Source organism: Raphanus sativus, unplaced genomic scaffold (genome assembly GCF_000801105.2).
Source record: "Raphanus sativus cultivar WK10039 unplaced genomic scaffold, ASM80110v3 Scaffold0882, whole genome shotgun sequence".
In the NCBI taxonomy this organism is placed as follows: domain Eukaryota; kingdom Viridiplantae; phylum Streptophyta; class Magnoliopsida; order Brassicales; family Brassicaceae; genus Raphanus; species Raphanus sativus.
This window is the reverse complement of record NW_026616196.1, coordinates 1-22,785: the sequence shown is the minus strand read 5'-3', so window position 1 is coordinate 22,785 and position 22,785 is coordinate 1. Positions and strand designations below refer to the sequence as shown.

General features: G+C 34.6%; 5 protein-coding genes across 7 annotated transcripts; 3 read left to right on the top strand and 2 right to left on the bottom strand.

The window, feature by feature from the left end:
• Nucleotides 1-901: 901 nt before the first annotated feature.
• LOC108846129 (ethylene-responsive transcription factor ERF016) lies at nucleotides 902-1,821 on the bottom strand. Its single transcript, XM_018619346.2, has one exon. The coding sequence runs from the start codon at nucleotides 1,719-1,721 to the stop codon at nucleotides 1,071-1,073; it is 651 nt and encodes a 216-aa protein (XP_018474848.1). The 5' UTR covers nucleotides 1,722-1,821; the 3' UTR covers nucleotides 902-1,070.
• A 2,632-nt stretch (nucleotides 1,822-4,453) lies between these two features.
• LOC130503251 (uncharacterized) lies at nucleotides 4,454-6,041 on the bottom strand. Of its 3 annotated transcripts, none has more exons than XR_008940709.1 (4): nucleotides 5,142-6,041; nucleotides 4,949-5,008; nucleotides 4,642-4,702; nucleotides 4,454-4,526 (listed from the first exon to the last, which is right to left on the bottom strand). XR_008940709.1 is itself a non-coding variant. In XM_056997928.1 (2 exons), exons 1-2 carry the CDS (start codon nucleotides 5,837-5,839, stop codon nucleotides 4,651-4,653), a joined length of 750 nt encoding a protein of 249 aa, XP_056853908.1. In that variant the 5' UTR covers nucleotides 5,840-6,038; the 3' UTR covers nucleotides 4,454-4,650. The 3 variants fall into 3 exon arrangements, 1 of the variants encoding a protein (XP_056853908.1); XR_008940710.1 differs by having other exon boundaries at nucleotides 4,454-4,523; XM_056997928.1 differs by lacking the exon at nucleotides 4,949-5,008 and having other exon boundaries at nucleotides 4,454-4,702; nucleotides 5,142-6,038.
• A 4,109-nt stretch (nucleotides 6,042-10,150) lies between these two features.
• LOC130503252 (outer envelope protein 61) lies at nucleotides 10,151-13,302 on the top strand. The gene is made up of 11 exons (XM_056997930.1): nucleotides 10,151-10,431; nucleotides 10,552-10,782; nucleotides 10,857-10,913; nucleotides 11,006-11,134; nucleotides 11,261-11,338; nucleotides 11,433-11,503; nucleotides 11,625-11,677; nucleotides 11,822-11,987; nucleotides 12,075-12,594; nucleotides 12,715-12,858; nucleotides 12,951-13,302. The coding sequence occupies exons 1-11, from the start codon at nucleotides 10,336-10,338 to the stop codon at nucleotides 13,095-13,097; spliced, it is 1,692 nt and encodes a 563-aa protein (XP_056853910.1). The 5' UTR covers nucleotides 10,151-10,335; the 3' UTR covers nucleotides 13,098-13,302.
• Nucleotides 13,303-17,820: 4,518 nt separating this feature from the next.
• Nucleotides 17,821-20,473, top strand: LOC108837328 (E3 ubiquitin-protein ligase RHF2A). Its single transcript, XM_018610388.2, has 9 exons — nucleotides 17,821-18,052; nucleotides 18,237-18,371; nucleotides 18,465-18,511; nucleotides 18,748-18,810; nucleotides 18,887-18,995; nucleotides 19,114-19,436; nucleotides 19,519-19,623; nucleotides 19,712-20,086; nucleotides 20,172-20,473. The coding sequence occupies exons 1-8, from the start codon at nucleotides 18,047-18,049 to the stop codon at nucleotides 20,052-20,054; spliced, it is 1,131 nt and encodes a 376-aa protein (XP_018465890.1). The 5' UTR covers nucleotides 17,821-18,046; the 3' UTR covers nucleotides 20,055-20,086; nucleotides 20,172-20,473.
• A 1,169-nt stretch (nucleotides 20,474-21,642) lies between these two features.
• On the top strand, nucleotides 21,643-22,716 carry LOC130503253 (F-box protein At1g30790-like). Its single transcript, XM_056997931.1, has one exon. The coding sequence runs from the start codon at nucleotides 21,643-21,645 to the stop codon at nucleotides 22,714-22,716; it is 1,074 nt and encodes a 357-aa protein (XP_056853911.1).
• The last annotated feature ends 69 nt before the right edge of the window (nucleotides 22,717-22,785 follow it).

Here is a 22,785-nt window from a genome sequence, read left to right as displayed (position 1 = left end):
AGAACCTCTTGTAAGCCTTCTCTCCCTTAATTCGCATAATTTCGTCTTCACTGGGACTCGAAGCCCAGATCTCCTGGTCTTTAGAACTTTTTTTTTTTTTTTTGAAAAAAATGATCTTTAGAACCTTTGGCTTATCAACCATATACTGTTAAGTTCTAAAACATACTCTGTTTAGAACTTAACATTATGTTTTAGAACTTAACAATACATGGTTGATAAGCCAAAGGTTTGGGAGAGTTTATGAGAATTTTATAAGTTTGTGAACTAAAAAAATACAATTCACATGATCTAACGGAACGGTTTGTTAGAGATACGGTTCGATTTTCCCTCCGACCAAGATGTTATATTTGCTTTTCACTTCAAGTGATCAATTTACACTCTTCATCTGAGGCATGGTCACATGGAATAGTATCCTGATAATGTCGATAGTCTCCTTAAATATATTTCACATGGATTACAGGAATAAATCGTAAGTTTTTAGTGAAATATGGATCATGGATGTTAAAATTATAGTGAATGAGAGGGCCGTAACAAGAACTACGACATCATATAATGCCACCGATTCTTTGGACTTTTCCGTTTGGGTATGCATGTGTGATGTCTTTGCGCTTTTAACTTTCAGCGTGGATGGATGTGTGCTTCTAGTACAGTTCATTACATAACATAGTAATTTTTTCGTTATATATTAGTATATTACATACAAATTTATAATAAAAGTTAAAATTCATTCCCGAACAAAACGCAAGTCTATAATGAAATACACATAGTGTATATGGAACTTTATTTATAAACTTTGAAAACATCCATCCATGACCAAACAATAGGGGTCAATGTTGGCTTGTTAACAAAGAAAATTCAAGAAAACGGGAGAAAATGATGTGCAATGGAAAAGAAGGTACAATAAGCATATCAAATAAATTTATTTTAAATTATAATAAATAAAATAAAAAGAATAAGAAGATGAATTACAGCTACTAAACGAAATTAATAAGAGGCTAGTAGCTTAATGATTCACCTTCAGCAATGATGGAATATTATGTCCAAGATCACTACTAAAAAAATGGAGGATCTCAGAAATTCCACAGGTTAATATTGTAATGAGAGTAATCATCTTCAACAACATAAGCTCCATCGTGGTAAAAATCAGATGAGAGCTCATGTTCTTGTTGCTGTGACGAATCTTCCATGTAGAAGGAGGTACCACCAAACTCTTCTGACATACAAGGAACTAGAAAATTCTCTTCCCATAGAAACGGCCAATACGTCGACGTATCGGTACCATTGCTATTATTCTCGTTGTTGTAATTATTATATTCACCAACTTCTCCTAACGTTGGCCCACCACTAATTTCTTCACGTGCCGAAATTTCTGTTACTTCCTCCGACGACTTATCGCCACGTTGCGACGTTGGTCGTTGTTGCTGGGGTGCTAACAGTTCTTCTTTGGCGAAACGGTTAGCTGCGACCTGAATCTCCTGCGGCGTCATGGAACGTCCCCCGGGTATCTCCGGCGGATTATCCGGAAAGTTAAAACGCGCTCCGGCGCCTCGGAGACAGTAAAGAGCCGCGTCGAAAGCACGTGCCGCTTTCTCTGCGGAGTCGAAGGAGCCGAGCCAGATCCTGTCTCGGCTGTTTGGGAGACGGATCTCGGCCACCCATTTTCCCCACTTCCTCTTTCGTACACCTGTGTACTTGGGTGATGCATCCATGTCCCTCTCCATATATATAAACCAAATTAATGCAGAGGGCTTAGACAAGTGTGTTTTTTTTCTGGATTAGTCCAGGTGTTTTTTTGGAGTTGACAGTTATAGTGAGAACGGTGACTTGTTAGTGTATTTATATTTGTGTGTGATAAGTAGTAGAGTATGAGAATTTGAAGAAGAAGGTCTTGGGTTGTCTGCGCGTTGAGGAAGATGATTACGTGGTAACGCGGTGATGACTGGTAAAGAGGCATTCATGTTTATTATTTACCACACGTGCCGTAATTCCTCGTTTCACAAGCATGTGCTAACTTTCCTAACTTTAGTTAGCAGGAGGTGAGAGCATGCTAAACTAGACTATGAGTAGACGCATTATTGAATTTAATTATAATGTTTGATTTTCAGGATGTTAGTTTTCAGTTTTATTTTCCATGAAATATTGTAAAGCTTAAGAAATAAAATTGAAGAAAAACCAAAATCACAATCTATACATTTACAATGGAAAATAACTTTCTTAAACACGGGTTATATTAATTGTGTTAATCTCACAGTATCATCATGCTGCACAGGGTCCGATTTGGGCATAGGTAAGTGAAACATTGATCTTGCTTTCCAATAATTTTGGATATCGATTCCCAAATTTTGAAAAGAATTTGTTTTTGATAAAATTCTTTAAAAAAAGTTTTAACCCCTCAAATTTTCAGATCCGGCATTGATGCTGGATAACTGAAACATGTGATCTCGATCGAGGGAGGCATGGCTTAGGTTTTTCTTTTTTTTTCACTTGCTTAGATTTTTGTGTTTTTGGTTGGGTTGAAACTTTGTATCGAAGAGGGTGATTAATAACCTAAGTATAATTTATAATAGACAGTTATCATTTGATTTTAAATTGAAAAATTGCAAGAATTAACAATATTTAAATCGACTTGACTAGGATGAATAGTTACAATTAGTCTGAAAGAGAGTCTAAACCACTGCAGTTTTAATTTAGTTGGTTTTGAAATGGTGTTACCGTGTTAGGTATAATCGGAAACCTTGTTTTAAATAGAGATATCCCCCTGCACAAGCAAAGCAAACAAAAAAATAGGTTGGTACAGTTCGAGTTCTTTTTGCCATATAAAATCCTGTAACACATTATTTTATAGAGAGACATGTGTTTTGGTCGACATCATATTGTAGTATTGTGTCACGTTCCATGATAGTTACACTTGTGGAGGTCCCGGAGGAATTTTGGTTCTTCCCCCTTTTCTGCGCTAAATCTACAGTATATTAGTATAATAACTTTTCTCTTGAGAACAATAAAAAATATCAACTATTGTTTTTAATGTTAATTGATGTATTTAAGAGTTAAGATTAGCCGGTTTCCTATCACTTTCAATGTTGGTTAGTTTATAGACCGTAAAGTAATAGACATTCAGAAAATGGGTTTCGTTCCGTTTTTGGGCCAAAAATTTCCAAGCAAGTATTCTTTTTAAAGTGTACTAGGATTTGATTCGCGCTTTAAAAGCGTGGGTTTATTTATTTATTTTTTTTTTTTATAAGTTTGTGAAATGAAATATTTTCTTTTATTTTTATTGTATTGTTTTATTTTTATTTTTATTTTATAAATAGATATTTATGTTTAAAATTGAACTTGATTTTTTTTTCAAAAATTTGAAGTGGTATTTTAATTTTTTTCAATCAATTTTCACTTTTATGTACTGAATTTTTGAAAGATATAATTTTTAACAGATTTAACTTGTGAATAAATTAATATTATATTCTTTTAATAATTTAAGTCTTTCATTATCAATATTAAAATATTTTCAGAAAGTTTTAATTATATTGAGAAAAAATAATAATAATTATGTGTAAATATTTGTTAATATCAATGTTAGAACTTGGCCAAATGAAAAATGTGAACTTAAATAAATATTAAAATCGGTCCAAATAACTCAAAACCGTGAAATTAAAGAAACAGAAAAAATTTGGGCTTATAATTAAAATACCCATTATTTGAAAATGATACAAAATAACAGAAATACCCTTAATAAAACCTGCAACTTTCTTATAACAGAAAGGTAGGTTTATTAAAAAAACCAATAGGATCCTGCTTTAATAGTATAGACTAGTGCATGCGGATGTGTATATAAATATATACATAACAATGTTTATTGATATAAAAACTAACAAATTTAGGTAGGGGATGCTAGTGTTTCTAAAATACTCGTCTTTTTGCATTCTATAAGATTAAATGCGACATTTAAAACTCTGTGTCTGTGATCATCTGACCCATTTCAGGAGGGAGTTTGTGATGCCGCGGAAGCAGATGAGGATATTCTTGAATCTTGAAGCATTCTGGTATATATCTTTCTATGTATCTGAGAGAGGGAAGATGTTCAGTGTCTACTTGACAGAAGCTTAAGAAGGGCAGGAGCTGATTAAGAAGTGTCCTTTGATACTTTGGAAAGAGAAGTTGCTGAGGTATACAGGTTACATAATAAGGAAGAGAGATATTCCGAGTTAATTATAGTGATGATACGTTGGAAATGGAAGAGGGAGAATTGTTCGAGAGTGGTTCAGGAGATGACGACCTGAGAGTTGGATAAGAGAAAGATAATGATGAATATGGTTAGATGACGATGATGAGATGGACACTGATGAAGTGAATGATGCATATGAAGAGGCTTGCAAAGTTTATACAACAAGGCTAGAAATCATTTGTTGAGAGCAAGAATCCGATATCATAGATACACAAGCTTCGTTGAGCTTCGTTGACTTTTGCCAAACAGAACATTTCTCTCCGCAGGCTTATTGGTAATCTTAAAGATTCAAAATGTCTTTCTTCTGTCTCCAAACGAAAATAAATAAAATAAAAGGAAAGCAAATAAATAAATAAGAAATAAGAAAAGAACCAAAGAGTTGATTCATCATGTTTGAAAAAAAAAAAACAGTAATCAACCTTTGTGGTTCAAGCAAGCCAATCGTCTCCATCAATGCCCTCAATATCTCCAAACTCCATACTGAAATAATACCATAATATACAATCAAATTATTAGATTAGATAACCACCAGTTACCACAAAAAGCTATAAGAATAACACAACAAACTCTATCAATGAACCCAACGTCAAATAATAGAAAGCAATGATAACACAACAATATAATTGTGGGATGACGTCAAGACAGTTTTGGGACAGTTCAGCAAATTTGGGGGCAAGGATAGTGTTTGTAGATGTCTATCATTGGACCAAAAAAACCAAAACATACCGCATCAAGTCATGTAATAAACCGATGTGGACCCTTCTAATTCCACGAATTTCAGTCACTCTTCTTCCATAGTCCCATTTAAATTATACATCAAAAGAGTTATTTTTTATAAAAAAAAACAAAGATCTAGATACCCGAAATGTCTAAATCTTATTAATCAAGATTAAAAGAAAAAATTAACAAATTAATTTACCAGGACAATGGAAGATTGTGAGGGGATGAATAATGGGTGAGATTGTAAGGATGAAACAATTCTTCTTCCTCTGTTGAATTTAACCACGAAGGAAACTCCATCACGTCACTTAACTTCGGGAACACGTCATCTTCCACCGACTGCATCATGAGCTCTGACCACCAAGCTGACGTCACCACTTTGTTCTCCCGTTCCATAAGCTGCTTTGGCGGTTGGTGAGGAATCGATTCAGATGTGGCGGCGAAGGTGTGGAGGGGAGGCGAAGGGGTGGAGTATATTTGTGGGTTCGTCGTCGGATATATTGCTGAGGATGACGAAGATGATGAATTTGAGGACGTTGATGATGATGAAGACGAGGTTTGGAAGTAGTCTTCGAAGTCGTGGAAGTTGAGGTTTAACCCTAATGGTTGGTTGGGGAGGAGGGAGTTGAGATGAGAACTCGACCAAGAAAATGGATCCAGAGGAGGAGGTGGAGGCGGCGGCACAGAAAAAGGAACATGCGGCGGTGGAATCTTGGCGGCTTGTCTCATGGAAGCGCGGTGTTGTTTTAAGGCGGTGACGATTTCTCGACGAGCTTCGGCCATGTTAAGGAGACGTTCTTGGTAAGGACGGTTCGTCTGGAGCCGTCTTCTCACTTGTTTCTTGTGGGTCTGCGTTTGCGTTTGCGTTTTGTCGCCGCTATCTGTGGTTGTAGTCATGGCGGTGGGAGAAGCAAGTTGTTGCTTCACGAGAGATATATTGGATGTGCTAAGTAGCAGAGACGCGTGGTTATTGCTTGCGTGAACTGACCATTTAAAATAGTTAATGAGTTTCACTGAGAAGATACTACTAATTTTATGAGGTCATGTTTCTTCTCTTGGGTCATTTCTTTCTTTCTTTCTTTCTTTCTTTCTCAAGGCTTTGTTTGAGTGATTGTAATTGATGATGATTGATGAGATCAGACAAATGTCTCTGGCAAGAATACAAAACAGAGAGGAGAGGTGATGAGGAAGGGGGAAGAAGCAAAGGCTCGTGGGTGATATAAATACTCTGTTTCTTTAAAAAAAAAATACTCTGCTCTAGCCCAATATTGTAGTCTTCTCTATATCTTTTGTGTGAGTTCATTTTCTTTCCCATTTTGGCAAAATGCATATTATATGTTCTTCTCATTAAATTCTACCGTGTGACTCTGTTTGGTAGGTTTGCACTTGGCAGTAATTGACCAAAGCTTCCTCCAACTCAACAGAAGAGAGGCAAAGTAAATGCTTGTTTCTTTACAAAGCTGAAACTTTTATCTTCTGCAAAACATGGTACAATTACTATAATTAGGAGAAAACTTGTGTGTTGGTGATTGTCTAAAATGACGGAAGAGAATCCATATGCCACTAGCTTTCTGTAAAAACTTTTGTCTGCAAGTACAGTGGGGCCACGTCTATGAAGATCAACAAATGCTCATTTAGATATTGTTTTTCTTTTTATCTACTCATATGATGCAAATGTTCTACCGCTCTCTTTTGATATATATTTGGAAAGTTTAATACCTATTATTATCAAATTTGATAACCACACTAAGAAGAAAATATATCTGACCTCTTTCGATTTGATGCCCTTAAAGAAAATCTGGAGCTGGCTACACTCGCAAACTATAGTTTGAGCTTTATTTGACTAAATATAGCCAATTGTTAATTTATTTATCAATGCATGCAGAATTTGAAATGTACTAGTAACATTATTTATTTCACAAAAAAAGTTGTTGCAGAGATTGAGATTATGACATCACCAATGAGAGAAGCGGAGGGGGTATGGGGAAAATGTGTCCGCAAGCAATAGTGGGATCCAAATCCAGATTTTTCTTTCAAATTCAACTCTCACCTTTCATTGACAATACTTATGTTATTTTCTTATACTATCATCAGGACCGGATCTGAGATTACGGAAGTAAAAATTTTCTTTTTATAAAAAATTCTCTTTTCATGATTTATGAATTTATGTCTATGTAAAAAATTTCCAAAAGTTTTGAAGATCAAGATCAATATTTCAACTGGCTGTGTCCAGATCCAACCCTGAATATTGTGTACTCGGTTGGAAAATGTTCTTTTTGTTAATAGTGGAAATTCTCTACCTTACACCCGTAACCTCTTCTAAGTTTAAAAATCAACCTCTAGAAATTTTTGTTTAAAGAATAAAAAGTGGTTGAATCCAGTGCATAAGTTTGTTGATCAAGATTAAAATTATTTAGTGGTTCTTGCTGTGGGTAAGAGTGTTGTCTCACTCTAAACTAGGTTTACTCTTTAGTCTTTAGTAAGTTTATATGTATCATGAGTGAATTGTATTTGTCCTGCAAATGTAATAAATTAATTCATTTGTAAATTTCAGTGTAAATACGTTGGTTGAAAGTTATATAGATCAGTAACTACATATGGTCCCCCGGTGAAGTTGAGTAAAATGAATTGCGGCTCAAAAAGATTTGTAAATGTGGAATTATTATATAATTTTGGTTCTTCTACAATCTAAGTATAATAAGTGCGAGTAGTACTCTTGAGTGACAGAGTCCCAGAGGTATGGCAATCGTTACCCAATTTGTTTCCTCCTTTTATCTATTTCTTTGGCAGAATTTTTATTCTCAGACATTCAGTGAGAGTGAAACTAACTTTTGAATCCGGTGCAGAAGATTGTTGATCAAGATCTACCATCCTCTTGAAACTATTACAATCAAGACGACCACAACAACATGACCAAGGCCCTTCATGATTCTTGAGCTCCTCCCATAGCTGCTTCAACTTTGTATAGTAATCACTAACGGATTGAGAGCTTTAAGTTTCAGCGTACAGTTGTTGTTTGATCTCAGCAGTCCGTGGTCCATCACTCTGTTTAAATTGATCGTGAATATCAAGCCACATTTGACGAGCTGTATCCAAGTACATGATGCTCTTAGCAATCTTCTTCTCCACAACATTAACAATCCAAGTACACACAATGTTGTTACATCGAGACCAAGAAGGATAATCTGGATGATCTTCTGTAAGTTCCGGATAACCACCATTCACAAAAACTGCTTTATTCCTAGCTCCCAAAACCATCAACATCGATCTACGCCAAGTTGTGAAGTTACCTAAACCAGCTAGTTTCTCAGAGACGAGAGATACACCAGCATGATCGGCAGTATGGACGTAGAACGGATTTGAGTTGGGATCCAGAAGAGACGGTGCCGATGGACGATTCTCATCAGAAACAGAGGCCATCGTGATCGGAATAAAACGAAGCAATCAATAAAATCGAAGATAGTAAAATATCTAGAGCCGCTGGAACAGAGAACTGTAATCGAACAAGAATCTCCACGAATCGTCGATTATCAATTCAACAGAATCACCAGCAAGACACCAACGAACGACGAGATAAAAAGAACGAGCGCAAATACCTCCCGAAGCAACGAATCAACAAAGACGAGAGTCGCAATCGATGTACTCATGGAATCGATCAAGAAATACATCGAAGAGAGCGCTGATTCGAAGTGAATGATGATGAATCGATAAGATTTTCCGAGAAAACGAAGCAGGAAACGCGAGCTTCACATCTCTGATACCATAATAGAACTTGAGCTTTGGGTGAAAGAGATGGAAGAAGAAAGTTTGTTACGATGTGAAAAATGTATTTACTCAAGTTAACGTTTACAATCTTCTGTACAATACATATATATACAACCGGTTTAGTAACATGTAGTTAAACCAACGGTTAGGCGAAAGGAAACCAAACCAATTTGTTAACCACATATTTTAATAGGTTTGAATCCAGTGCATAAGATTGTTGATCGTTGACAAAAAAAAAATTGTTGATCAAGATTAAAATTGTTTAATGATTCTTGTCTCACTCTAAACTAGGTTTACTCTTTAATAAGTTTATGTGTATCATGAGTTTATGTGTATCATGAATGAATTGTATTTGTCCTGCAAATGTAAAAATTAATTCATTTGTATATTTCAGTGTAAATACGTTGGTTGAAAGTTATATAGATCAATAACTACATATGGTCCCCCGGTGAAGTTGAGTAAAATGAATTGCGGCTCAAAAAGATTTGTAAATGTGGAATTATTATATCATTTTGGTTCTTCTACAATCCAAGTATAATAAGTGTGAGTATTACTCTGAGTGGAGAGTGAGTGACAGAGTCCCAGAGGTATGGCAATCGTTACCCAATTTGTTTCCTCCTTTTATATCTCTTTGGCAGAGTTTTTTTTCTCAGACATTCAGTGAGAGTGAAACTAACTCTTGAATTAGAGTCCACTGTTCATAATTCCAATCATGTTCCATTGTCTTGATTTTTTTCTGAGTTACTAATATAGTTTGAACTCTGATATAATCACAAAAACAAAAGCCGAAAGAGCAGGTTTCCGGGCAATCGTACAAGTTGATGTTGTAAGAGAGGAGAGGTTATCGCGACAAGGTGCCACGTGGACCGACATTAAAGAACGAATGAGAGAGAAACTGCCACGTGAGATATCCACGTCCGGACAACAGTCGAACGTTCCTTCCGCCACCCCTAACAATTTTTCTTCTTTTTTCTTTTACCAACGAGCTTTTTTTTTTTCTTTAACTGAACTTTCGGCTTACTGGCCCTGCTGTGGCTATAACCTGATAATAAAATGTTGCCAATGCCACTATACTTCTTTTGTTTTTGACTAAGACTGCCATTATACTTGATATCAACTTCTAGTTTTTGGTCGACCACTTCCACGAACTGGGGTCTTAACCCAAAGTTACTCAACAGTCTTATCTGACTCGTTATCAGGCTTTAATGAACCGGACCCATGTTAATATCAGTTTGTATTCGTTTCTTTGGGCCGGATCTTGAGTGGAAACCCAACACCAACAATATGCATTAATTTATTTCCTCACATGACATCGTTCTCCAACATGGACAAGGAGGACACATGCACACATTAATGATAAGTTATAGGACGCTAATTTATTTAATGACGACACGTCATTACCTCGTTAAAGTGGAAGGGTAAATATGTCATAAGGACTCAAGGCATGTTCGGTCGGAATCGGAACATTCAATAATCAATTCCTTAGGAAAGTGCGTCTGGGCGAACAGACAAATCTCATCTCGATTTTCCAATTCGCAATCTCTCTCTCTCTGTTTTCGAATTTTGCTTCAGTCTCGATCCTGTTCCGGCCTGATCCCATCGAAGCTTCGGGAAGAAGGAGAAGGAAGATGTTTAACGGGATGATGGATCCGGAGATGATACGGCTCGCTCAAGATCAGATGAGCCGTATGACTCCTGCTGATTTCGCTAGAATCCAACAACAGGTGAGGTTTCTCCTTTTCTTTTTTTAAATTTGATTGTGATGTGATTTGTGATAAATTGATCTAAAATATTTTATTTACTTTTGTTTTTCTTAATTGTGAATTGTTGTTGTTATTTAACAGATGATGTCGAATCCAGATTTGATGAAAATGGCGACAGAGAGTATGAACAACATGAGGCCTGAAGATTTGAGACAAGCTGCTGAACAGCTGAAGCATACTAGGCCAGAGGATATGGCTCAGATTGGCGAGAAGATGGCCAATGCTTCCCCTGAAGAGATTGCTGCTATGCGTCTTCAAGCTGATGCTCAGTTTACTTACCAATTAAACGCTGCTCAGATGCTCAAGAAACAGGTAACGTTGTTGGCCTTTTTTTTTTTAAGGAAATCGTTTTGATTTTGAACCGTTTTGTTAATTGTATTTGGCAGGGTAATGAGCTTCATAGTCGAGGGAATTTCAGTGGTGCTGCAGAGAAATATTTGCGTGTAAGCTACTACTTACTATATGTATCTTCTTTTTTGTCACTTTCGAGTTTCTTTGTTATCTCTCTTACCATACTCCTGGACCAAAATCTCAGGCGAAAAACAATCTGAAGGACATTCCATCTTCTAAAGGTGGAGCTCTTTTGTTGGCTTGTTCTCTAAATCTGATGTCATGTTATTTGAAGACGAATCAGCATCAAGAGTGCATAAAGGAAGGTTCCGAGGTATGTATGTCCTTGATTTTTCTAAGGAGAGATGGCAATCAATCTATTTAGTTTCTTTCTTTTTAATTTCATCACGTATTGACTTTTTTTTTCTGATGATTTTTACATTATTACATTAATTTTCAGGTTTTGGCATATGATGCAACGAATGTCAAAGCTCTATACAGAAGGGGTCAAGCTTACAGAGATCTGGGACAATTTGAAGTGAGTTCTTCTGTTGCGTTTGGATGTTCCCTAGATTCCTTGTCCTTATGTCCTGTAAAAATATGTTTTCTTATTGATTGTTTAAATCTATAAGGATGCCGTCTCCGATCTAAGCAAGGCACATGAAGTTTCCCCTGAAGATGAGACAATCGCCGATGTTCTGAGGTCTGTACTTTTATATTTTATGACTGGTAGTATCATCATGCTTTTCAGCTCTGCTTGTTTCATAGGGTTGAAACATCACATTAACTTCCATCTCTTTCTTTTCTTTTCTTTTTAAATGCAGAGATGCTAAAGAAAGATTGGCTGTTGAAGGTCCTGGCAAGGCATCAGCTAGAGGTATTATAATCTTTTTTTCTTTTATAAATTGCTCCAATAAATAGTGTTATTGTGTCAAACCAGACTTTTCTTAGCTGCATCAATGATATGCTTCGTCTATGAGTGGCTACACAACTGACACTTGCTATCTTGTTTTGTTATTAGGTGTGGTGATTGAAGAAATAACTGAAGAAGATACTGGAGAAAGTAAAAATCGGTCTAAAGAGGTCACTGGGACACAACGAGAAAGCAACACTGGTGGTCATGCTCGGGGCGTAAAGACCGATGTTGATGGATTGCAGGCTCTCAGAGATGATCCCGAAGCAATCAGGTTCAAACACCATTGCAAACTTAATGTATTAGATATACTACTTGTCTTGCACCAGTTGTATAATTGTTCTTTTTATTTGGCTTGCAGAACGTTCCAGGACTTCATTTCAAAAACTGATCCTGACACCCTTGCTGCTTTGAGCGGAGGCAAAGCTGGAGACATGTCACCAGACATGTTCAAAACCGCCTCCAGCATGATAGGCAAGATGTCCCCTGAAGAAATTCAAAAAATGGTCCAGACAGCCTCGTCGTTCAAAGGAGACAACCCTTTCGCTTCGACTGCTCCATCCGGAGAAAACGGGTTTGCGCCCACACCTGACATGCTTAAACTCGCATCTGATATGATGAGTAAGATGTCACCAGAAGAGCGTGAGAGGATGTTCAACATGGCATCGTCTTTGAAAGCAAACGCTCCGGTTTCGACATCAAACAGGGACGCAGAAGCAACTGAGCCGCGGGAAAGTAGTTTTGCAGGCGAGTCTAGTTCTTCTGGTAACAACTCCTTCACGGTGCCAAGAAGCGGTTTGGAACCAAGCATCGCTTCTGCTCCGCCTGCTGACTTGCAGGAACAGATGAGAAACCAAATGAAAGATCCAGCGATGCGACAGGTTCTTTTTTTTTTTTTTTTTTTTGTAACTATGCGACAGGTTCTTTGTTTATACTTTTACATAACTAGAATATAATAATAGTAGATGTTCATTATTTTTATCTGTATTTTTTTGGGGTAGATGTTCGCGTCTATGATAAAGAACATGAATCCGGAGATGATGGCTAGCATGAGTGAACAATTTGGAATGAAGCTTTCTCAAGAAGATGCTGCAAAAGCTCAGGAAGCCATGGCTTCTCTTTCTCCCGAAGCCTTGGAGAAAATGGTATTGCATTTGGTTTAAGAAAACCATAGAAAGAACAGAAACATTGCAGAATTGATTGCATTTGGTTTAAAAAATGAATGTTGTGTGTGCAGATGAGATGGGCGGATAGGGCTCAAACCGGGATGGAGAAAGCGAAGAAAGCAAAGAAGTGGTTGCTTGGGAAAGGCGGGCTGATACTTGCAGTATGCATGCTCATTTTAGCAGTGATCCTTCAACGTCTCGGCTACATTGGAAGGTAGAGGAATCAACCAACGGTCTCTTAAGACTTTCTGAATCAACCCTTTACTTCAAGATCAGTCTTTTGGTTTTGCTTCTTAGTTTGTATACAACCGTAACTTCGACTCACCTTTTGTCTAAATTCTTCCGCCTTTCGTAGTGTTTTTTTTTTTTTTGTCGACAATATGCTTTTCTTTAAAGCAAAGCCCAATGGGCAAGATACAAACAGATTCAACTCATACATTTGAAATTAAGCCCAAAAGAAACCCAACAACAAGGGATAATGATTAAGGCATGTGTGACACGTTGCCTGTCGCCGTGGCTTCTTCTCCGCAGAACCGAGGAAGGAAATAGCGGTGCCGGAAACTATGTCGGAAAACTCATCCATCTCCGCCTCTGATTCAGTTGAAATCTGCTTGCACGCTCTTCAAACCTTCAATCGCCGCTGATTATAAGATCTTCTTTCCCAAACGCTAGAAATTTAACTCCAGAGAAAAGCCTCAGAGAAACAAGAACAGGACCTCGTCGGAACACCACCGATAGAGCAGCTCCAACTATTCTGCGTTCTGGACCCGATTCCCAAAGCAAAATCCAACTCTTAAACCTTGATTGTCATGGATACTTCGTCTTTAACAGAATCGAAGATTGATTCCACTTCAATATCAAGGCCCAAGCGTTTCTAGATGAGAGAGAAATCAATCTCAATATCAAACGGAATAAGCATAAGAAAACAGAAGGTGAAGAGCTTTAACCATTGAAACCAATTTATAACCGGGATCTTTATTGTTTCAACACAAAATCTGAGATAAGAGGATAGAGAAATTGATAAAAACTCAGATTTGGTTGAAAAAACACTGCAAAAATTCGTCAAACGAAGATGAAAATTCGCCTAGCGAAAAGAGAAGTCGATCACATGGATCGAAATATTTTACAAGAACAAAAACGAGAGTCTCATCTCCTTCTCCGTGAAAGATAGAAGTGAGAGAACGGAGAAGAGGAGAGAGAACTCTCTCTGCCTTTCGTAGTGTTTTTTTCTCTTTAATAACATATAGCGATATTTTCAATTCAATATCCGAATTATAGCATCCCGAAAAACATACCAGAACTTTCTAAAGTTCAAAATAACAAATCTGTTTTCTTTAACAAAATTATACACTAGTCATAATTTTGTTGATGTTATGTGAGGTAACTTTGCTAAATGCTATGTGTATAAACTTAAAAAAAAAATTAAATTACTCATTTTATAATATTTTAAAAAATGTAAAACTTTATAAAGTTATGTTATTTAGTAAAATTAACAAAAATTAATTAAACAATAAAATTTTAATCTTATATAAGAGATCCAGATGCAACATGATACTCTTTCTACTATATGTATCCCTATAATATTATTTGAGAAGTCAGTTTCCTATGTGTCGCGCTCACGTTAACTCTCACGATGGTTGATTACATTGACACCCTTAATGAAAAAAATACTATATTTAAATACTATTATTGCTTTTTATTTAGTTTTCTTTTTTAAATTTTCCAAATAATATATATAATAAAAAGAAACATTAATAAAGTTTAAAAATCGAATTTAAAAACGAAAATATATGTATAAACGATATTATTTCATTAAAAAGGAAATTTCACAAAATAGTAAAATTCCCTTTAAAAATAACATAAAATATACTCTCTTTATATTTATATTTTCACAGACTATCTTTATATTAGAAAAATAAATATTATTTCTTATAAAACATAATTTTAAACAGTACAACAATATATCAATACATTTTCAAAGTAATAGAAATATTTTTTATATATCTATATATTGTTTTAGATGATTACATAAAATAATTAAGTAACATAAACTAATAGATGTTTTACTGCTTATTTTAGAGAGATATCAAAAAAACTAAAAATAAATTTTAACAAGAAACATCTTTTGATCAAATAATTATAAAATATTTTAAAACAACATCGCACTATATACTTTAAAAGAGGTAAATATATTATATTTTATCATTATTAAAATTGTGTATATTTTAAATACTAAATTTGCTTTTGAAATTTTATGTTTTTATGTTTGTTGAATCTAATATAACAATAATCAAAAAGCATAAATTATTTACAATTTATAAAAATATTTTAATTATTTGTAGATATCAGTTACTTATATATGTAACTTCCTATATATTATCGCTTTATTTTCTAATATCTTTAAAAACAAAAATTAATTTGATACAGATTATGAAAATTCATACACATTTAATGATAAATAAATTAATTTGACTTGAATTAATTATAATAAAATAATTATACTTCGGTTTGAATTTGAAATAATATATCTAACTCAATATATTCATAACATGAATGGCTTCACTAATCCAACTTATATCTAGAATCATAGATTTAATTACAATAAGAAAATATAATTTTATAATAATATAATTTGTTTTATAAATATAAATTATAGGATGACTCAAAACACATTAAATGAAAACAAAATATTAACCAACTGTTACAATTTAGTTCTTTTGTAAAATTTATATATATGCATGCGACTTCACAATATTATCATTATACTAATTTACGTAATTTGGAATCAAACAATTTGGTTTATTTTTACTTAATTCTAAGCACAATATATCTTAAGTTATACATAAATTACTAAAATGTATTCACATATCTAAAACAACAATCAACCTAAATGCAAATAAAAACTAATCAAAATCATACTATATTTAGAATAAAAAAAATATTATAGTTGAGTTCAAAGAAATGTATACGATCCAATATACCCAAATGATAACTAAATCGACTGTAGAAAATATAAATTCGACTAGATATAACATATCTAAAATCATAGTTCTAACTAAAATAATATAATATTATAATATATTATGCATACAAATTATAAACTAATTTAAAATTAAAAGTAAATAGCAATAAATTATTTTAATATATATTATTTTATAAATATTTATACCCGTGCATGAGCACGGGAAAATCACCTAGTATATTCATATCTATAAGAATTATATGTGTTGTAATGATTCATTCTTTTTTTTTTGTTTCATAAGTATATATTTTTACGATTCTTTTTTAATTTTAGATTTTACTTTGGGTTATTCGAACAGATTCGATATAATAAAATCTGAATAATATATAGTTATTTTATAGGTTTTAAGATGTAATATAAAACCGATCCAAATCCGAAATATTATATCCAATCCTGATCTGTACTTACAAAAATATTAGTTATAGATCCTAGAACTTGATATAAACTAGAACGGAAATCCAAAAAATCTAACTTAAACTTAACAGGTACACAAACGCTATGTTTAAAGAATTTATTTTGTAAATTTATTATAAGATTTACAAATATATTTCTCTTAAGACTAAAATTTATTATTTAATCATTTTTAATTTTATTAAATGTAAATTTTTAAGTTTTATATTTTCTAAAAAATATTTTTATTAAAACAGTTATTTTGGTTTTCTGTAAAAAATATTTGTACACATGACATTGTCGTTAGCAAAATTAGTTGACGTAGCATCCATATCAATAAAATTAGATGGTATGATAGTTGATGTGAAGACTAGTGTATGATTTTGCCGAAAAAAATAAGCAACATGTATGCTATTTAAATTTTTTGAAAATTCAGATATGTTTTTGTACAGTAAAATAAGTCATGTATAAATTAGACATATCACGATATATTGAATATGAAATAACTGTTTTCCGTTTTTAATAAAAAATAATACTAAAAAAATACGTTGTTTGGTCTTCTAGTTAATTTAAAGGAGAATTTGTAAAATAATAAAAAAACTGAAATGAGACTTTTAGAGTGAAAATAGAGAGATATAAGAAGAAGATGGAAGAGAGAGGAGGAGATTTTGGGTAGTTAGCTAATTTAATTCTTTTTTTGTGTAGTTATAGCGTACAATTTTCCTTAATTTAATCGAAAGCATACAATAATTTTTTTTGCCGGACTTTTGCCGAGTGAAGATGAACTTGGAAAAACAGCACTAGTGCTGATGTAAATATCTATTTTATTAAGTTAAGAACATAATTTATTGATATAAGTTTATTTTAACTATTATTATTTTTTAATTAAAGATAAATTAAGGATCTTAAAATTAATTAGATTAGATTTTGATTTAGATTTACACATAAATATAAATATGATTACAAAGAAAAATACAAATATAATTATAAAAAATACAAAAATAAAAATTAAGTTTTTTAAAAAATATAAAACAAAAATATATCCACTTTTTGAAAAGCGGGTCAAAATCTAGTTTGATGTTAAAATAAAATGTTGATGTTAATATTATGATAGAAATATATTATTTATTTAAATGTTTTCTTATAAATTAGATCTGATATTTTTAATATGAATCAGATCTGATATTTTTTATGTGAACCAGATTTGATATTTTAATGTGAACCAGATATTATTTTAATACAAACGAGATTTGATATTTAAAAAAAAATTACCCACTTTTGTCTATATATCTATATATATATTGTAAAATATTATACTTTTTTACAGACATAATTATTCATTCTCGTACCTTCCTTTCCCGACCAGGAGTGAAAAATCTTGTTGTCGGAATGAGGTGAAAACTGAAAGTACAGATAAAAAAGCAGAAGAACTCAACAAGGGAGAAGGAAAAACGTGTCCTATTCTGGGACCCAGTGCCTGTCTTTCCGTTAGTGGCCTGAATTAAATTTAAAATAAAGAAAAAAAATGAAGTCGTGAGAGAGAGAGATAGAGACCACGCGCAAGAGAGAAGAAAAGTTTAGTCTTTTGTCTTCTTCTTCATCATCATCTCCATCTCCATTATCTTCGCTCTTAGTGAATCTAGGATTTTGTTTTCTCTCACAACCCTAGATTGATTGATTTCTTCGATCGTGTTGATCACCCTTTAATTACCTCTCTCTTCATCTCCCTTAGCTCATCATCACCCGACAATTTGAATGGAGGTTAGTTTTTTCTTCTTTTTGTTCCTTTCCCATTTAATTTGATCTGATTCAGCGTAATTGCATAAAAATTCTTCTGAAATGATGCTTTTGGTATTCGAAGCCGGTTTGGATTGTGCTCAGTTTCTCTAGATTGTCGTCTTTGCTAATTTGGATTTTGCATTTAATCGAAAAATCCTGATTTCAGGGAGTTGGAGATACGACGTCGTCTGAGGGGCATATGATATCGGCAGCAGCTTTTGTGCAAGGGGGAATCCAAGATGCTTGTGATGATGCTTGTAGCATCTGCCTTGAATCCTTCTGCGAATCCGAGCCATCAACTGTTATGTATCCAATAATCACATTTTTGTATTCCGCATATTTATTTATTTATTTATTTATTTATTTTTGTTATTTGTCTTCTCTCTCTCTGCAGTTGACTAGTTGCAAGCATGAGTATCATCTCCAATGCATTCTTGAGTGGTAAGCTCTCTTCAAACTTGATGATACTGCTGTCTTTTAGCTCTGTCTCACTATGTCATGATTGAACATATCTTTTTCATTTTCAAAAGGGTTGCTCTTATAGATATTGTATTTTTGGTGGTGCGTGGGAGTTTTTTTTCCTTCATAAAAACTCTTAAATAATCAATTACCTCAAAGTTTTGTATCCGTGTTTCTTGTTCTGATCCGTGGCATTTTATATTTCAATATTTTGTCAGGTGTCAGAGGAGTTCACAGTGCCCCATGTGTTGGCAATCAATTAGTCTCAAAGACCCCACTAGGTTAATTTTTCTGGTCACCTTGTAATACCTTGGTTTGCATCCTTTTTTGAGATAGGTTTCAGTTCTGTGTTTCTAGTCAGGAGTTGCTTGAGGCTGTTGTACAAGAGAGGAACTTCCGATTAAATCCACCTAGAAATGCCACCATTTTTCGTCATCCAACTCTCGGTGATTTTGAGTTACAACATGTATGTGATGTGACTCTTTTTTATCATCGTTTTGACTTTTTGACTATACATTTGTTTTTGCTGTTGAATTTATACATCTAAACAGAGAGCTCCGTCTTTTTTTTTTTCTTAAATGAAGCTCCCAGTGGGGGTGGACAACGCAGAGATTGAAGAAAGAATCATTCAGCATTTGGCTGCTGCTATGGGACGAGTAAGACATGGTGCAAGAAGGGAAGGCCACAGAAGCAGGTCATCAACTCAAGGTAGTCATCCACAGTATATGGTGTACTCTCAGCATCCTCCTCCTCCACCACCAATGCCTTCCTCTCCATCTCAGAGAGATGAGAGTGACATAGCCACTAACCTTCCTCACAATGCTATTTTTGGGGAAGATTCTCTTCAGCCAAATATGCAGCCACCAGCTTCTTCTCATCCCCGCCAGGTTTCTCCTTCAAACGGCAGGTCTGAACCTGATTATTGTCTCTTATTAATATGTAAGTAGATGCAGCCAAGCTGAGGCTTCCTTTGTTTTTATAATACACAGGTATCTTAATCAATCTTCCCCAAGTGATCAAGATAGAGCTGGACCATCCGAACTCCAATCATTTTCAGAGTCTTTAAAGTCTAGACTAAGCGCTGTCTCAACTAGGTACTCCATCTCTATCTGTCTAACTTTGGTTTTGTTTATAATTCTTTTTACCTATTCTAAGTGGTTCTTGATGCACAAATTGATGTAGATACAAAGAGTCTATATCAAAGAACACAAGGAACTGGAAAGACAGATTCTTCTCTCGCAACACGTCCATGGCAGAACTTGGCTCTGAGGTTAAAAGAGAGGTTAGTGCTGGAATTGCCACTGTGTCCCGCATGATGGAACGTCTAGAAACGAGAGAAAACAGTAGTAGTAGTACTAGTAGTAGACCTGGAACTGCATCTGTATCATCAAATGGCTCAGAAAATCAAAACACTCCTGCGGAAGCAAACAATGAGCATAATAGAAGATCTGAAGCGGGTGATGAACATTCTTTGAATGAAAGAGGTGTTAAAGGAACATGTGCGACTGGTTCTGGTTCTAGCTAATAAAACAAGTGACAGCAATCTTGTTGGCAAAGGTATATGTTTGACCCCTACCTTTGATGTACTGATTCAGTTTTTAATCCCTCAACGTCTAATAAGTTCTTGTTCTGTTCTTTGTAGAGACATGAAGATGTTTCTCATTGTGGAAGTCTGCTTTATATTACCGAGTCAGAAGTTCAAAAGTGTGGGAGCATAGGAAGAGTTTTCTGATTCTTAAAAAATAAAAAATAATAAGAAAGGTTATAATGACCAAAAGGAGGCTTTGCTTCAGAAATGAAACGCCTTCTGATGCGTTGTGTTGTGTTATGTCAAAACAAAACTAAAAAGAAAAAGAGTAAAAGACTGTTGTCCGTCTGTTGTAAATTGCCATTTGTCGTTCACATTATCGATCATTTCTGCTTAATAACTACTGTATTTATGTATGATTGTTACTTACTTCAAAAATTTGGCCAGGAAAAAACGAAACTTACTGGACTCAGGAGCAAGTGACCTCTTGCATTCAGACTCTTAGACTTATCTCCGCTTTTCTCCACTAGCTTTTTCTTCTTTGGAATATCAAAAGCAAAACAGAAAAACACAGTCAGGACTCTGCCATATGGTCAAGTAGTTCCAAAGTCCAGTTGCATACCTAACATAAGGTCTTTCTGAGGCTCAGTCATTATTGACTATACTGTAGTAATCTTATCCGCTTCCCGGATATTTAACTTATCCTTGAGTCCATTCCATCCATTCAACTCTTAGCTCCTCTCTAAACTAGTTATGTATCTTAATGACTCTCTTCAACTTCTTGCAGTCATTGATCTGAAAATGTGAAAGGGACCAGGCATATAATCTTCTTCTACATATGACCCACTTCTTGACTGTTTTAGTGTTAACAATTGTAACAATTCTTTAAGAAAAAATGAAGAATGAGAATGAATCATATGAAATAAATGATGTAATTTTTAAATAATGGAGAAGTTTATTACTCCCTCTGTTTCATAATAAGTGTCACTCTGAACTCATTTTCTTGTTACACAAAGAATGTCATTTTACAATTCCAATGTAAATTATACTAACTTTCAGCTGAAAATTAATTGCAAACTACATTGATTTTATAAATAATTTTATTTATCTAAAATGCTATTGGTCAAAGAGGTATAATTAATTACAACTTACATATATTTCAACAACTTTCTTAGGGCATCTCCAACCCCACTCTATAATTTACTCCAAATTGAGAAATAGAGTGATGACCAAAAAATAAAAACATTACTCCATAAATAGAGTAATGCTTTTATTTTTTGGTCATCACTCCATTTTCCACTCCATTTTCAACTTCATTTCTCAATTTGGAGTAAATTATGGAGTGGGATTGGAGATGCTCTTAATCTGTGTGAAAAATGTCACAACGACACTCTTTAAGAAACGGAAGGAGTATTATTTTTTTTGTTAAAATTTAAAGTTTAAACAGTTTTTAAAAATTACATGGTACTCTCTGGAAATAAATTTTAATGGAACTTTTTTATTAATTTTCCTTATTTTGTGCACTTTTCCTGATTTCCAAACGTAAATATGTTCTTCTACTATTTGTAGAATTCACCTCACCACCATGGAAGATTCACAACCGTCTCTCGTTCAAGCAGGAAACAGCACAACAACAACAACAACCATTCCGTTCGATCTCATCATCCAGATACTCTCTCTACTTCCCGGGAGATCGCTCATCCGATTTCAGTCCGTGTCAAAGTTATGGTTCTCTACCATCCGCAGCAAATTTTTTGTAGACTTGTTCCAGACTAGGTCAAAGACTCGTCCTCGTCTCCTTTTCGCGACCTATGACAGAGATTCCCAGAAGCAATTCATCTTCTCGGCTCCTGAACACATAGACAACAAGGACGACGATGATAAATCCTCCTCCAGTGTCATGGCAAGATGCGAGACGATCTCGTATCCAGACTACTACATGAGCTATGGTTCTGTCGAAGGTTTTGTCTGTTCCAGAGGTCTTGTTCATAAAACTATCACCGTTTATAATCCCACTACAAGACAAGTTGTGAGGTTGCCAGACCTTAAACCGAAGGGAATGAGACAAATGGACGCACGTCTTGGGTACGATCCAGTCGAAGATCAATACAAGGTGTTATGTGTGACTGAAAGCCAAGATATACCACAGGAGCATTTCGTTTGCACTGTGAGTTCATCTCAGAAACAAGAGTGGAGAAAGATCGAGAACCCCACCGGAGATGATTACCAATGTATCTGCCGAGACAAATGCATTGATGGTGCTCTATACTATGGAGTTGGACGACAGACAAGAATAGTTAGGTTCGATGTTAGATCTGAGAAGATTGAGTTTATTAAAACACCCAAAGAGTCACATATCTACCGGTGTACTTTTATAAATTACAAGGGAAAATTGGGCTGTTTAGATTATTCTTTCATAGAAAATTCCATGACATTGTGGGTTCTTAAGGATGCTGAGAAACAAAAATGGTCTAGCATGACGTGTGCCTTACCTACCAAGTGGGAAGATTTAACTGCGGTTCACATAGTGTCTATAGGAGTGATCCATACGGGCGAGCTTGTGGTGTTTAATCCAGCGTTCCAGTCATCTAAGCCTTTTTATGTTTGTTATAATGATTTTAACAAGGAGAGTACAAGAAAAGTCGAGAGTACAAGTTGAGACGTATAAACGGTCCGATGTTTTTTTTTTTTTTGTAACCAACGGTCCGATGTTTTGTTATCCAGGTCA